A 16,088-nucleotide genomic window follows, 5' to 3' on the forward strand; every position below is an offset into this window, starting at 1 on the left:
GAATTCAATTCTTTTTTAATTTAAAAAATTTTAATTTAAAAAAAATAAAAATTAAGCATAATTTTGTGAGGATCTAATTTAATTCCTTTTTTATAAATAATTTATTCGAAAATGAGCCATATTGAAAACTGTTGAATTGCATGCTTTGGGAAAAAAAATAATTTATTTGGTGTTAGGTTTGATATAAATTATTAATAAAGTGTGAATTTCAAAGATTGCCATTTTTCTTGTTAAAAAAATTTTTTAGAATGGATTCAAAATATCACCATTTTATAAATTATTTCAAATCCACATAAAAATAAAATATTTACTATATTTATAAATCTAATATATATTCATGAATTTAATAAATTGAATAAAATATATATTTTTATCAAACTTAAATAACATATTTCAAATTTTTCTATCCAAACACAAGATCACAAGATGGGAAGGAATATGAGCAGATAAGGATGAAAAAATTATTAAAATTGCAGGATTGGAGTCACAGAAGTTTGAAAAAGAAAATGCACATATGATCTCATTGACATACATCTTTCTCCATGCATGGCTATAGCATCACAAGCTAAATATTACATATATTCCTCCCCTCTATTCCATTTAGACATGCAACACATCACTACCCTTCTAAGCAATCCTGCAAATAACAGACAAGAACAGTTGAATGAAAGAGAAATTATCAAGAAAAAGATCAAGAAATTTAATAAACTTAAACATAGGAAAAAAGAACAAGAACAAGAAGAAGATGAAGAAGCCAGGCATGAATATCAAAATTAGTGTTTACTTGCTAAAGTCGATGCTGGGGTCGATAGGCACTGGAACTTGGACATGGCACAAATCTGGAATTTTCTTAGCTTTCTCAGGCTTAACACCAGCAGCTGGACCAGCTTGCTTGAAACATTCGCAGAGCTGCTTGCGAATTTCTTTGGTGGTAGCCTCTTTGTTCACTGCCTGTACGGCCATACAGCAAGGGGCATTGGGCAATTGATCAGTGCCCGACAAGAAGGAAAAACATGGCTGCAATGCAGCTACGGCTTCGCTGCATGTGATTCCATGCACAGTTTTTCCACTACTGAACATCACAAGAAAAAACAGTAACCCAAATCCCCACAAACCCATCATCACCTTCATCTTCCCCTCCATTTCTTCTCTTCACAGATTTCTTATACTTAGCTCTCTACTTTGAAATTTTTTTGTTTGGTGCATATGCTGCATGGCTGGTTGCTGTATTTATAGTCAACTTGTCACGTTAATCACTATTCATATGGGTGGATTCCACCGTTTAAATGAAATTACTCACATGCCAATTATATCTGATGTAGAAATATAAATTTGTAAGAATTTAGTTTTTTTTAATTATTTAAAAAAATAAATGAAAATTTTATTTTTTTAATTAAAAAAAAAAGAATTCATATTAAAAAATATAGAATCAGTGCCAATGATTTTCCTTGAAATAAATTATTTATAAAAAAAGAATTTAATTGAATTCTCATATAATCATATTTAATTTTTTTACTTCTTTTAAAATAAAATTTTTAAATTAAAAAAATTAAATTTTTTTATTTTAAATATAAGAATTAATAAAAAAAATTAATTAAATTAAATTCTTACAAATTTGTACTTTCCAACGGAGGTATATAATTATGTGAGAATTCAATTAAATTTTTTTTTTTTTGCAAATGATGTATTCCAAAAAAAACTTATTTATTTTCTAACACAGAATATTTAAGAAAATTCTCTTGTCAATGATTTAATATATAGATAATATTCACACCAATTATTTTTCTTATTTTTTAAAAAATAATAACTTGAAAAAAGTATTAAAATTTGAACTCGAATTTTTTGTAATTAAAAATAAACACTAATAAGATGTTGACATTTTAGTTTAAGAGCTATTGAGATTTAAATTTTAACATAATAATAATGGATTTCATACCCAGAAGATTTTCTTTGCTATTTCTTGATAAAATTATAATACATAAATCAATAATTCTATCCAAAACAATTATATAATGATGGTTTAAAATTAATTAAGGTGGAGAAACAATTTTAATTTCCATATTTTGAATACTAATTTAGTAATGAGTTCAACACTTAATTTAATTAATGAATTCTGACTTGTTTGGTAATTTCCCTTGTCTTAATTTGTCGTTCATTCATTAGTACCCCTTCCATCATGCATTGGTGCGAAGAATTCCCCTTCTATCATGCATTGGTGTGAATATATATATGACAATTCAGTATTTTTATTTGTCAATTTAATAGTTCGTTTGGCTTATTAAAAAAAAATCTTTCTTAACCTTGTCAAATATTATTTAAAATTATTTTTTAAAGTTTTTTACATTAGAATATTTCAATTTTATTTTAAAATCACTTTTTAATTGTGTTTTAATTAAGATGAAATTGTTTTGGAGTTTGATATTTTTAACTACTCATTTTTTTAATGAAAAATAATTTATATACGTAAGATAATTTTCATGAAAATTATTTTTTAAAAAATATTTTTATTATTTGATTGTAAAATTAAATTAATACTATGTGCTTATGTTCATAGATTTAAAAATACTTTGATATTTTTATAAGATTATTAAAATTAATTAAGAAAATAAATTTTTCTTTTAAAAGAAGAAGTAATTTTTCTTAAAAATAATTTAATTTTTTATTTGATTAGAAAAATATTTTTTTGTTAATTTATTTTTCTAAGTAGCAAACATAAGAACATAAAAAAAATTTTCTACGCAAAATAAACTATGACTAAGGCTCCATTTCTTTCATCAAAAATAATTTGTATATAAAAAATAATTTATATATGAAAAAATTATTTATCATAAAAATATTTTTTATTATTTAATTATTATATTAAATTAATAATATATATTTATTTTATATATATATATATATATAAATATTTTTTTCATTTTAATAAGATTATCAAAAATTTAGTAAACGAAAATAATTTTTTATTTTAAAAAATATAAATTATTTTTATTAAAAATAATTTAATTTTTTTAATAAAAAAATATTTTTTATTAATTAATTTTTTTAATACTCTAAATATAAAATATATTTTTCAAGAAAACATTCTCATAAACACAGCCTAAATGTTAAAATCATCTCATCAAAGAAAAAAGGTTCCAGTCATTTGGGCTTATAGTATTTTGAGTTACAAGTCATCCTTCGATTTTTTTTTTTTTTTTCTTTTTAGTGGACGGATTTACAGCGACTGATTTCCCTCATCTTCATTTGAATTATTTATTAAATTATTATGTAAAAAATTAAATTAAAATTAAACTAATTTATATATTACACATTATTTGAAATTAAAATATTATTTTTTAAGAAAATAATTTTATTTATTTATCTTTTAAATAAAAAACTGAATTGATTAATTAACCTAAATAAATTAATTTTAAATTGAATGATAAACATAATTAAATTATGTGAAATTCTTTTTACTCAACAAACTACAGTCAACACAAATTCTGTGTTGAGCTCGTGATTATCTCCATTAAAATGGTTTAATCTAATTTAACTTGGTTTCCTCATATTACATATTTTCCTAATTTTTATTATTTATAAAATCTACATTTTATAAATTATCTATATTTATATCAGAATAACAAACCGAATCAAAATACACCAACTAGGTGTGGCCCATTCTATCTAATTCAAATTTGCACAAGTATATTCATATTTTGCAAGCTATTTCAGGCTAAATGGGGGTAGCCAACCTGATGAATTGCTTGATCCTCAATCCAAGTTTATGAACTTGGCATGTCTTCTATTGTCATATGTTATGGAAAAATGAACTTTTTTGGTATTGTCAAAATTTTTAAAGAAAAATTAGATTGTGATAGTATGAATTCTAACTTCCCATGTTGCATTTGCATGATCCCTGTACATTAATTAAATTTGTGCTTGGTAAAAGTCTCTTGCAGCTGCTAAGAAATCTGAAATGAAGCCCACATCCTTCAAAGCCCATTTTTCACATTTTTGTCAGGTTGACAATGCCAACAACTACATTTCTTCCCACTTTTTGCTGGGTGTAATCGAGATTCCTTATTAGGTTTCTATAATAATCATATTTTTTATTTAGAAGAAAGCTCATTTTTGTTCTTGAACTTTTTATTCATGTTCAATGTTGTCTATTTTTAAGTTTTTGGCTTAATTAACCCAACTTTTGGATTTAAGCTCAAATTAACTCCTCCTCCTCATATGAAAGTAATTAATTCATATTTTTAATTAATTAATATTAAAAATATTAAAAATATGCACTACTTTCATAAGAGAACGGCTAATTTGAGCTTAAATGAAAAGATTTAGATAAACTGGATAAAAACTTAAAAATAACAAAATTAGAGGGGCAAAATTAAATTTTTATCCATTTTTTTTATATAGAAAATTTGTTAGTTTATCAATAAGTATCACAAGATAAGTATAGCATAATCTTCTCATAAGGAAAAAAAAAATAATTTAAAACTTCTATGAAAAAATGATATAAATAGAAAAGAATGATTTTTTGAATAATAATTGTCTTTTTTTTTTATTTTAGACATAAAAAAGTATTCTGCAAAGCTACTCTTTCAAGAATTTACTATCTTTATGGTCGGAATAAGACTTTAAACCACCAAACGTCGATGGAACAGCATACTACACTATCAGGTTTCATTGATAGAATATTATTATTTGTACTTAAAGTTTTCGATTAAAAAAAATCAACGATATCCGTAGTTCATTTTAAACTATCAAATAATTCATTAAATACAATAAAAAAATAAATAAAGAAGGAGAAAACCATGATTTTTTATTTAAAATTAACTTATTAAATGCTTATTAAACTATTCTTCTCCCCAAACCCATAATAGTTATTGATCAAATTGATGATTATTGTAATTGTGACAATAATTAAATTATTTTAATAAGATACAGATGTTGATATCTATTCTTACGCAATATTCATTTTCACCATGATTAGGGCACACTATTGAGTTAATTAAGATTTGCAACATACTACTTTCCAATAATAACCAATCATTATACACAACAGAGTAACTATACAACCAATCATGCTTAATTTTTAACTAACTAAAAAGAATTCACAAATCACAATCAAATTAATAGTAAATCTCCGAATTGTCTTTTTCACTTTTTCATTTTTCACAAGTATGTTTGCAACTACATGAATATATCATAATTTTGTGCATGGGCATGCCCTGCCCTTTCAATCACTGTGTTAGGGAGTCATCATCATACCCAACTCATCCACCATTATAATTACACAAATCAAAAGAGAGAGGTGGTGGGTGGTGGCGGTGGTGCCAACCACATGCAAAGCCCAATATCATATAAGCAATGGGTTGGAGATTATTTTCAATTTTGACACCAAGTATTGTTGAGTCTCTGAATTTTACATAAAATGTCATTTAAACCATCTCGTTTAGTTGCATTTCATAATTAAGAAAATTTTTATTTAAATTCAATCTATTATAAATTTAAAATATAAATATATAAAATTCATATATTTAATTAGTAGATATTATCATATATTTTATATTTTAAAAATATAATAAAATATCAAAATATGTGCATATTCCAGTTACAATTTGTTTGGAAAGAAATTTTTGGAGTGGAGGGATAAGTTTTTTAAATATTATACTTATTTAAGAGGGAATTTTTTAAAAAAAATTACAAGATTTTCAGAGATTTCAAAATTTTTAAAATTTTTATTTTTTTAACCTATCAAATTAATGAGTTTAAAAAGATTTATTACATTATCTTCTATTATTTTACTTTTATAAAATTCAAAATATCAAAGGGGTTCTTTAAGATAAAAGTAAAGAGTGAAGAGATGCTTCAGCCTTCAATTTTCAACCTCTCCTTTTGCTTTATGGAAATCCCACTTTTCATCTTCAAAATTGACCTTCGATTTTTATTTTTTTTAACCACACGCACGGGTCTGTGTCCTTTATGAGTTGTTGTCCCCACTTGGAAATGATTCTGTGCTTCCTGGGACCACATGGGTTGCACGTGCATTCACCACTCAGATTTGCCTTCTACTATTTCTTCCCCCTTTTGCGTTTTGCCTTTCTGCTCATTTGCTTTTGCTTGTTCCTTATACTATTCCACTCCACACTCTTTCCCTTTACTGTCTACAGTTTGTACAGCTCTATAAAGAAGTCATAAGCATTTTTAAAAGTTTAATGAATAAGCCTCTCCATGGGTGAGAGAAACCTCTCTCAGATCAAGATCATTGAAGAATTATAATAAAATTTACAGATCATTTATCAAAAGAGATAATTAATAATATTTAAACTCAAAATTTAATAAAAATTCTGATTAAATCTTGTCAACTGAATCAACCCTTGTTAGCGCATATATATTTCTTAAATATCTTAATGATTGGAAACTAAAAGGATAAAATTTTATTTTCAATCACACGTCAAGAAAATTGAAATGGAGAAGAAATGTCTTCATTATTCAATCTAATCAACACATAAGAGTATTTTTATGCATATCCAATTATGCCCGAAGCTTATGTTGAATCACTATGGCTCTTTTTTTCTTGGCCATTGCTAGGTAGGGGGCATGCCTACAGTGGTCCTTTTCAAAATTTTCTTTGGTGGGTTGGTCCATTGACATTATGAGATTGCATGGGCGCATGAGGGGTAGATTTTCTTGGAAAGAAGACATGTATGGAATCCCAAGCACTTTCATATCCTCATCAAATGCCATTGGATATATTATTTTTTGGAAGAATATATTTTCTTGATGCTTCATTAGCTTAAAAATCAACTTTCTGTCCAATTAGTTGATATATTTTTATTCCAATTATCAGACGTGTGAAATAAATGCGCTTGCGAAAGGCATAAACAATTATTTGTGAGTAAAAAAAAACTTGGGTTTTTGTTATTTATTTTACATATAAAATAATATCTATAATTTTAATAATATTCATATATTTTTTAATGATATTTTAAAAATTTTTAAAGGAGATTTTAAGATTAAAATTTGGTGTTTGATTGGTGACAAAAAAAGAAAAATCTGAATTATTTTTGGTCTTTGGTTGAAGAAAAGTAATTTTTGTATAATTTTTAATAAATTTAAATTTAAATATTTTTAATAATATTTTATTTATTTTTTATAGATTTTATAAAATTATTGTATTTATTTATTAATAATATAAATTAATAAACTAAATTATTAAAGTTTTAAAATTAAATTTATTTGTTCCATAAGGTTTAAATAACTATCGAGCTGTTTTTAAGGATTTAAATAGTCATCTCTATTTAATCCAAAAGTGAAGATTTATTGATGTTAAGTGGTAGTTGAAAATTTTAAAGATTCCAGTAGATAAAAAGGTTAGATTAGAACTTAAGTGACGTTTGGTCCATTTCTCAAGGACCTAAAAAGATATTTTACGTTGGTTATATGTTAATTTTTTTTACTATAAAGAAGAAGGAGGAAAACTGAAATTTAAAACCTTGTCCAAAATGATATTTGCAGTTTACGGAGGGTACCAATTTGCCAATAAATCAAATAATCTTTCACTCCTAGGAAAGCTAACCACGCAGAAATTAGCATTCATCTTTCTGTAGATGAGACAGAGACATCCACAGACAGAGAAACACAAGCTTTGGTTAACACATATAAATATATAGGCATGGTTGGAGCTAAGCCCTAGTGGCCCTAAGCCCTAACAACACTAGAGGATATCACATTCACACACAACATATGCTTTCTGCTACTGATTTTCATAGCTAAGGAGAAGGTTGTGCACAAATTAACTGCAAAGAGGCAGGTAGCTAGCCAGCAGTAGCAAATGAATCCCGAACCCCAAGAATTTTGTATTTGAGAATTGATAAATATGCATGTGCATGTGATGTTGCAGGATGATCCAGCTGATGTATAGGCAAGCACAGGGGCATATATATGGAGCTAGCCCTTTTGTGACATGTAGGGTAGTTCAATTTTATGAAAATTGAATTGAAAGAGCTCTTTTGTACGTTGCTAGTTCCTTGTGCTCCTTCTGGTTGACTGATGCGCAAACCTTAGCTTAGCTACTAGCTAGCCAGCTATAGTAATACTATATTATTATTCTGTTGGACTATATCCATAAATATGTACATGCTTAATTCAATTCCCACTAGATTCCAAGAAGAGAAGTTCGAATTGCATCATATTGATTAAGTAAGATGTCTAGTACGTCACTCCAATTATTATTTGATTTTTATATTTTAATAAAATTAATTATTTAATTTTTATATTTTAAAAATATATTATTTAATTATTATATTTTATTTTTATTAAACTATTTAATCTCCCTGTCAATTTTTTTATTAATTAATTCTGATCAAATTACTATTTAATTTCTATATTTTAATAAAATTAATTAATTAATTTTTATATTTTAAAAAAATATATTAGTTAGTTCTTATAATTTAACTTTATTAATTATTTAATCCCGTAATTATCTTTTATAGTTAAACTATCTCAATCTTTTTATCATTATTTTTCACTTATCCTCCCTTATTTCTCTATCTCCATGTTTCTCATTCTCTACTTCCACACTCTTCTCTCCCTCATTCTCTTTTTGTTTTCATCTCTTGATAAAAATAGTAGAAGATGTCTATATAAAAAAGTTAATCATTTTGTTAAATTTTTAAGCAAAGAAAATAAAAAAATTGATGTCCAAGAAAATAAAAATATATATAAATTTAGATTTAGTCTCTACATAGCAAAATTTTTATTTTAACCCAAGCATATATTTTTTAAAATGCTATATTTTTTAAAATATATAGACTAATTAATTAGTTTCACTAAAATAGAGATACTAAATAGTAATACTTTTCAAAATATGAGGATTAACTAATTAATTTTCTTAAAATATAAGGGTTAAATAGTAGTTTGAATAATATGAATAACGACATATTTGATGAATGGATTAAATAGTTTAATGAAAATAAAATATAAAAATTAATATATTTTTAAAAATATAAAAATTGAGCAATTAATTTTATTAAAATTTATGAATTAAATAATATATTTTTTTTTTATCTCTATGGAAGGAGATCAGCTTTACTTGAATTTGTGTAAGAGCATAAATAAGAAGATCGATTCAGAACGGACATGTTTCATTATGAGAAGAAAATGCCATAATTTTCCTTATATATGGCATTTTCCTTATATATATATATAAAATGGTGAAGACAACTTGTGCATCAATATTTTCTTAAGAAAATATTTTTCTCAAATGATTTTTTTTAAAGTAATGTGAAGCGTAAACGTACAGAGATTTCGGTTAAACAAGTAGAATACATTAAATTAGAGGAAAAAAAGAAAAAAAGAGGTAGACATAAATTGACTTGGATGAAACTAGTACAACATGATCTATAAGCATTACACATTTATGAGGATTTAATCTAAAATCGTTTAGAGTGGAGAAAGCGAATCCATATAGCCGACCCCAAATTTTTGGGATAAAAACTTAGTTAAATTGAGTTGAGTTTATTTTTTTTTTTAAGTAAAAACTTTAATAATAATAATAATAAAAGGAAGAAGAAGAAGTAGTATATATACTATTGCATATTATTGAGAGAAAAATATTATATTCATTGATTGTACTCACCTGTGTTTGGAGGAAACGAAATTATATATATCTACATCTAAGCCAAAATATATAGAATAGCTAGAGTTATATATGAAATGTGTCCAAAAATAATAAATAAATTAAGGATAAACTCCACAATTTATTTCATTAATTTAATCAAACTTTTCACTTAATCTCTATAATTTTAAAATCAAGTAATTTAGTCTTGAACATTTTATAAACCTAGAAATTAGTTTCTATCATTAGAATTATCATTAATTTCTCATTAAATTTAGTAAAAATAATAAATGTCTTTAACTTTATTTTCAAGTTGAAAATAATTTAATTTCTAAAATTTGGTTAAATTTATAATTTAGTCATATAATTTTAAAATCAAACAATTTATTCATTGACATTTTATGAATCTACAAGTTAATTATTGCTATCAGAATCACTGTTAATTTTCTGTTATATTTAGTAAAAATGATCAAAATGACATTAATTCTATTTTAAGTTGAAATTAATTTAGTTCTCGAGATTTTGTTTTCTTAATAATTTAATCTTTATAATTTTAATACGTAAGTTCAATTAAATTAAAAAAATTTTAAATTTAAATTATAATTATTAAAAATATGGATTACTTAATTCTTTATTAATTATAAAATTACTCATATATTTTACAAATTAATCCTTAAATATTATAATTTTTTACAAATAAACCATTATAATTTTAGAAAATTCTATTTATTTCATTATTACTTTAATATATATATTATATCAATTTGTAATATTTTCATATATTATATTATTCTATATATATATATCAAAAAATAAATACTAAAGATTAAAATATTAATAAAATAAAATTTAAAGAACTAAATTATTTTCATATTGAAAATAGAATTAATAATTATTTTTTTTATTTCTATTAGAATTTACATAACTTAATTGGAATTCTAATGATAATGATTAATTTATATAATTATTGAGATGTGGATTAAATTATTTAATTTTAAAATTATAATAATTAAATTATAAATTTAATAAAATTTTATGAATTAAATTATAATTTACTCATAAACTAAATTTCAATTCTCACTTTTTGAAGGAATTCTTAATTGCCTCAGTATTTCAGCCATCCAATCCAACTTACTCTTATTGAATCAGATTTAAGTAACATATCATCGAGATCGAATTTAAATTTAAAAAATAATACTCATTCCGATTAAGTTGATGTGCTGAGTATTTTATACTAATTTATTTATATAAGTAATTATATATATGTATAGAATATTAAACTTTACAAAAGAGAGAGAGGGACGGAGTCAAAGATTATAAAGATGAAAACGGAAGGTTGGTCAGTTGGTCTAAGCTGACAGAGCCTCGTGCTCTCTCGAAGAATGTGCGATATCATGTGATGAGGAAGAGAAAGAGAAATAAATGGGTTTGGATGGTCAGTCAAAAAGACAATTGTTAGTTCAGAATACAAGATTGGGTTTGGGCAGAGGACGTCATCAGATTCAGAGGCATCTCCCAACCTTGCATTTGCATCTGCATACGCTGCTGCAATGGGACATTGACGTGCCTCTTTCAGCAAATTCATTTTTGTAATTTTTCTTTGAAAACTAAAAGCTTTACTGTTGCGAAAGAGAATATCCATCAAATGAAAGTGCTTTCCATTCACAGCATTCAGCCCTGTCTGGGTTGAGGATGAATTTCGATTACAATTAACGTTTTTAGTTTAAAGGAATAAATATCACATACTTGAGTTTAATTTAGATCTCATATGGTTCGATTTTTATAAATTCAACCACTGAAGGATTTTAATTTTTTTTTAAAGGAAAACTCAATTTTAACTTAAAATTAAATTGAATCGAATGATTTTAATTTAATTTAAATTAATAATTAAATAGTAATTAAAATTTTAATTAATTATTAAAATAATTAAATTTAAAAAAATAAAATTTTTAATTTAAAAATTATTAATTGCTATGAGTAATTAATTTAGTGATCGAAATCGATTGTTAATAGTAATTGATACATAATTAATTATAAAAAAATTATTATTTTTAATTTGATAAATTTATAATCGCTTTATAAGTCAGATTACTATTTGTAATAGATTTAACAATCGATTGCTAGTTATTAATTTAAAAAAAATTCTAAATAACAAATAAAAATTCTCATAAATAAATTATTTTAAAAATTACAAAAATAATAATTTATTAATAAAAAATTATTCTAAAAATTACCAAAATAATAATTTATTAATGAAAAATTAGTACTACAAAAGTAATTTAAAAATATTTTCAAAAAAAATTACCAATAATAAGTACTAATCAAAATAATAACAAAAAGTTAAATATAAAAATATATTTATAAGAAGAATTAGTAAAAAATTGACATATATATATATATATATTATAACAAATAATTAAGAAAAAAAATTAATTAGCACCACAGATAATTTACTAATAAAAAATGTATAAACAAAAAATAAATTATAGTAAAAAAGTTAAATAAAAAAGATAAGAAGAAATTAAATGAGAAAAATAAAAAATGAAAAAGAAAATAGATAATAAAAAAAGATGATAAAAAAATAGATTAGAAATGAATAGAAAAGAAAAAATAAGGAAAAAAATGAGAAAAAAGAGAAGAAAGAGAAAAAAAAGAGTAATGAAAAAAGAAAATAAATAATATTTTATAAAAATGAATTAATAATTAATTATCGATTGCTAATTTAAAAAAAGTGATGAAAAATTTTGTAAATTGATTATTTTTAATAACCGATTCATGAATTGATTAAAAAAAATAGATAGAAATTTTTGTGGAAATTTTGCAATTGATATTGGTTGCAAAATTAGTTATTATTAGCAACTAATTTAATTCAATTAATTGCTGATGAATTGAAATTAAATGAGAAGAAAAAAAAAAGATAAGAAGAAATTAAATGAGAAAAAAAATGAAAAAGAAAATAGATAATAAAAAAATAGATTAGAAATGAAAAAATGATTAAAATAGATGAAAAAGAAAAAAATATCAAGAAAATGAAAAAAAAAAGAAGAAAGAGAAAAAAAAAAAAAAAGAAGAGTAGTAGTTTATAAAAATGAATTTGTAACTGATTATTGATTATTAATTTAAAAAAAAATTAGATAAAAAGTTTTGAAAATTAGTTGCTTTTAATAATCAATTCATGAATTAATTACAAATTTAAAAAAAATAGATAGAAAATTTTGTGGGAAATTTTGTAATTAATATCAATTACAAAATTTATTATTATTAGCAATTAATTTAATTCAATTGTAAAAATCGGTTGGTAACTGATTTGTAAATCAATTATAAATAAATGAAAAAACAAAAAATGACGAGAATTTTATAGGGAAAACATTTTAGTAACTGATTTAAATCAATTACAATAGTAATGATAAGAAATTAATTACAAATTTAAAACCTTTTAAAAAGAGGTTATAAATTTAGCAATTAATTCATAAATTAATTACTATTAACAATCAATTTTTGCAACTGACTTAAATCAGTTGCTAATAGCAATTGAATTTTACAACTTATTATAAATCGATTGCTAAATTTTGAAGCTAATTAAAGTAACTATTTAATTTTGTAATAAATTTTCTAATTAGTTGTTGTTAGCAACTAATTTTTAAATTAATTGCTAATAGTAACATATTTTATAGTAATCAATTTCTTAATTGATTGCTAATAGTTATCAATTTTAAAATTGGTTGTTAATCGTATATTCAATATTTTTTTAATATTGATTAGCAATTGATTTAATAAAAAATTATAAATCAATAGTTAAATTTTTAAAAATTAATCATTTTATTAAAAAAATTAAAATTATAAATTAATTATAAAATTTATTATTAACAGCAATCGAATTCCGTCGATTGTAAAAATCGATTACAAAATTAATTAATTTTTATAGTGAGTAAAAGGAAAAAAAAAAATTACTTGATCAATTTTTTAGTGACCAGTTAGCAGCGACGGTGACAATGGCGACATCAATTGGGTTTATAACAATTAATGATTGTTTCAACAACTTTGTTTCCATCATTTTGACTTTTTTTAATTAGTTGGTTTAAAATTGATTTTGTTCAATTAGGTTTGGATTATTTGAGTTTGATTCTTGGTTTCTTTGGGTTTGGGTTATTTGATACTTTTATTTTCTTTGATTTTGGTTTATTATCTGATTTATATTTTATTTTATTCAATTTTGATTATTTGATTTTGGGCTATTAGGGCATGATATATAGAGAAATTGCAAAATGTGTTCGTATTGAGAGGGATGACATAGAGGCAATCAGAAGGATTGCAATGTATGGAGTATTTTCGAGCACTCAATTAGATGGAATCATATATAAAAGGGCTTAAGTAGTATAAAATTGAGTTTAATACAAGTTAAGAATTGAAAATAATGTGCATATTAAATTTGGATATTTTTTAAAATTTACATATTAAATATTAAGTATGCATTATTTATATAAATAATTAATTAAAATAACATATATTTTATAAAGAATTTAAATATTTTACATATTTTATAATTTTTAGAATACAAATAATTAATATAAAATATAAATTAAATAATTTTGGATAGCACTTAAACAATAATAATTGAATTTATGATGAATACAAATAGTTCATAATTAACTTTAATTGAGTTAGGGATGGATACAAGTATTAAAATTGTTAATCCAACATATTAATTTATATGTATATATTTTTTATATAAATAGTTTTGATTAAGATTTAAATTCAAAATTTCACAATTTTGAAAATAATTTAAGTATCACTAAATTAAAGTTCATTAGTAAAATTAATTATATAATTAAATGTAAAACACTTTAATAATAATACTTCTTCAATTCTTTTTTATCTATCACAATTTGGTTTTGCATGGTTATTAAAGAAATAATTGAATAACTTTATTTTTATAAAAACATATTAGTAATTGATTAAATTTTTTTAATAAATATGAAATGAAATTTTTTTCCCAAAATGACTTAATTTTCAATTAAAAAAAATAAATTCTATTATTTTTTCCAAACTCCTATCTCATGTTCAAATTTGTAATCTTGACACGTTTGATGATAATTAGCTTTCCACAATAAAAATGTTATGTGCAGAAAAAATACATTTTTATTTCAAGACTTTTCAGACGGATGAATCATTGAAGACGATCACACATACCATTTGAAATCATTCTTATACAATAATTTAATTCAATTTTACTAAAAATTCAATTCAAATTATCACAAACTTGAGACCAACTGTTGGAAACAAATGAGTTGATCAAGGTAAGAGTTCGTAAAATATGAGATGCACTTGCTTAAACTTGGATCTATCGATGCTAAAACGTTAAAACTAATCAATTAATTAGCTGGTCTTTTACCATTATAAAACTCTTTGAATTTATTGTAATCTTTAGATGTGAGACTCTTGACACTGTTTCTTAAATGAGAGTAAATTTTAATAGTTGTCCTTAAATGTTAATGGTTATAATGAAGATATTTCTGAACTTAAAAAAAAAATAAAATTCTTGAATTTTAAAATTTTACACAATAAAATCTTTTTAAACCTAAATAGCTGATTTATAAGTAATTTATTAATACGGACAATCTAAAGGGGCAATAACATGGCCAATCTAGAGTGGTAATAACGTAGATAATTACTATTATTTTTTAAAAGTAAAGTTTCTCTAATAAACTACTATACATTTAGCGCTTCGTTATCCCATACGACCAAAATTCTTTCATGGTTGATTTATGAAGAAAATTACAGCTGATTTTGTTATTGTTATATTAAAAAGAGATATAATTATCCACGTTACTGCTACTCTGAATTGTACAAATCGACTATTGAGAGTTAAAAAAATTTTATTATGCAAAACTTCAAGGATTTCATGTTACATTTTTCAGTTTAGGATAACTCTATTTCAACTCCTAAAGTTCAAAGATATCTATTGAAATTTATGCTTTCAAATGGCAACCATTTTAGTTAACACTTGAACCTTGAAATCCTCTTAGATAAATTTCACCTATCATCTTTCAACTTAAATAGTTGTATTTGCAGTATCCCTCAATTTTAATTTGTATCATAAAAAGCCCTGAATTTTAATTTGAGCGTCATTAAAGTCTCTATGACCCGTTGTTATCGGTTTGCAGGTTAACTTATAGCTAAATTTTACTAATCGTCTCTCAACTTATACAAGTGTATCACAAACATCCTTCAACTGTAAATTGTATCACAAAGCTGTCTATACTTAATTTAATATATTAATAATTTTGATAAGATATTTACATGCACACATACATACGTATTAGGCTATTTCTAAAAATGAGTTTATTTAAAATAAATAGAAAATAAATAAATAAAATTATAAATTAACTGTAAAAATTTGAAAGAAAAATTACATAATCATAATTTACAATTTACTATGAACATTTTTATAAAATTTAAAATATATATATATATTAAATTGAAA

General features: G+C 23.1%; 1 protein-coding gene across 1 annotated transcript; it reads right to left on the reverse strand.

Moving 5' to 3' along the window:
- Positions 1 to 712: 712 nt before the first annotated feature.
- On the reverse strand, positions 713 to 1,186 carry LOC110645090 (non-specific lipid-transfer protein 1-like). Its single transcript, XM_021798121.2, has one exon. It carries the CDS (start codon positions 1,141 to 1,143, stop codon positions 781 to 783), a length of 363 nt encoding a protein of 120 aa, XP_021653813.2. The 5' UTR covers positions 1,144 to 1,186; the 3' UTR covers positions 713 to 780.
- Between the last annotated feature and the right edge of the window lie 14,902 nt (positions 1,187 to 16,088).

The sequence above is a fragment of the Hevea brasiliensis genome, chromosome 10, assembly GCF_030052815.1.
Source record: "Hevea brasiliensis isolate MT/VB/25A 57/8 chromosome 10, ASM3005281v1, whole genome shotgun sequence".
NCBI lineage: Eukaryota > Viridiplantae > Streptophyta > Magnoliopsida > Malpighiales > Euphorbiaceae > Hevea > Hevea brasiliensis.

Bases quoted from the DNA above. Each gene is read 5' to 3' on its own strand.
- LOC110645090 (XM_021798121.2), bottom strand. From the start codon at position 1,143: ATGGAGGGGAAGATGAAGGTGATGATGGGTTTGTGGGGATTTGGGTTA.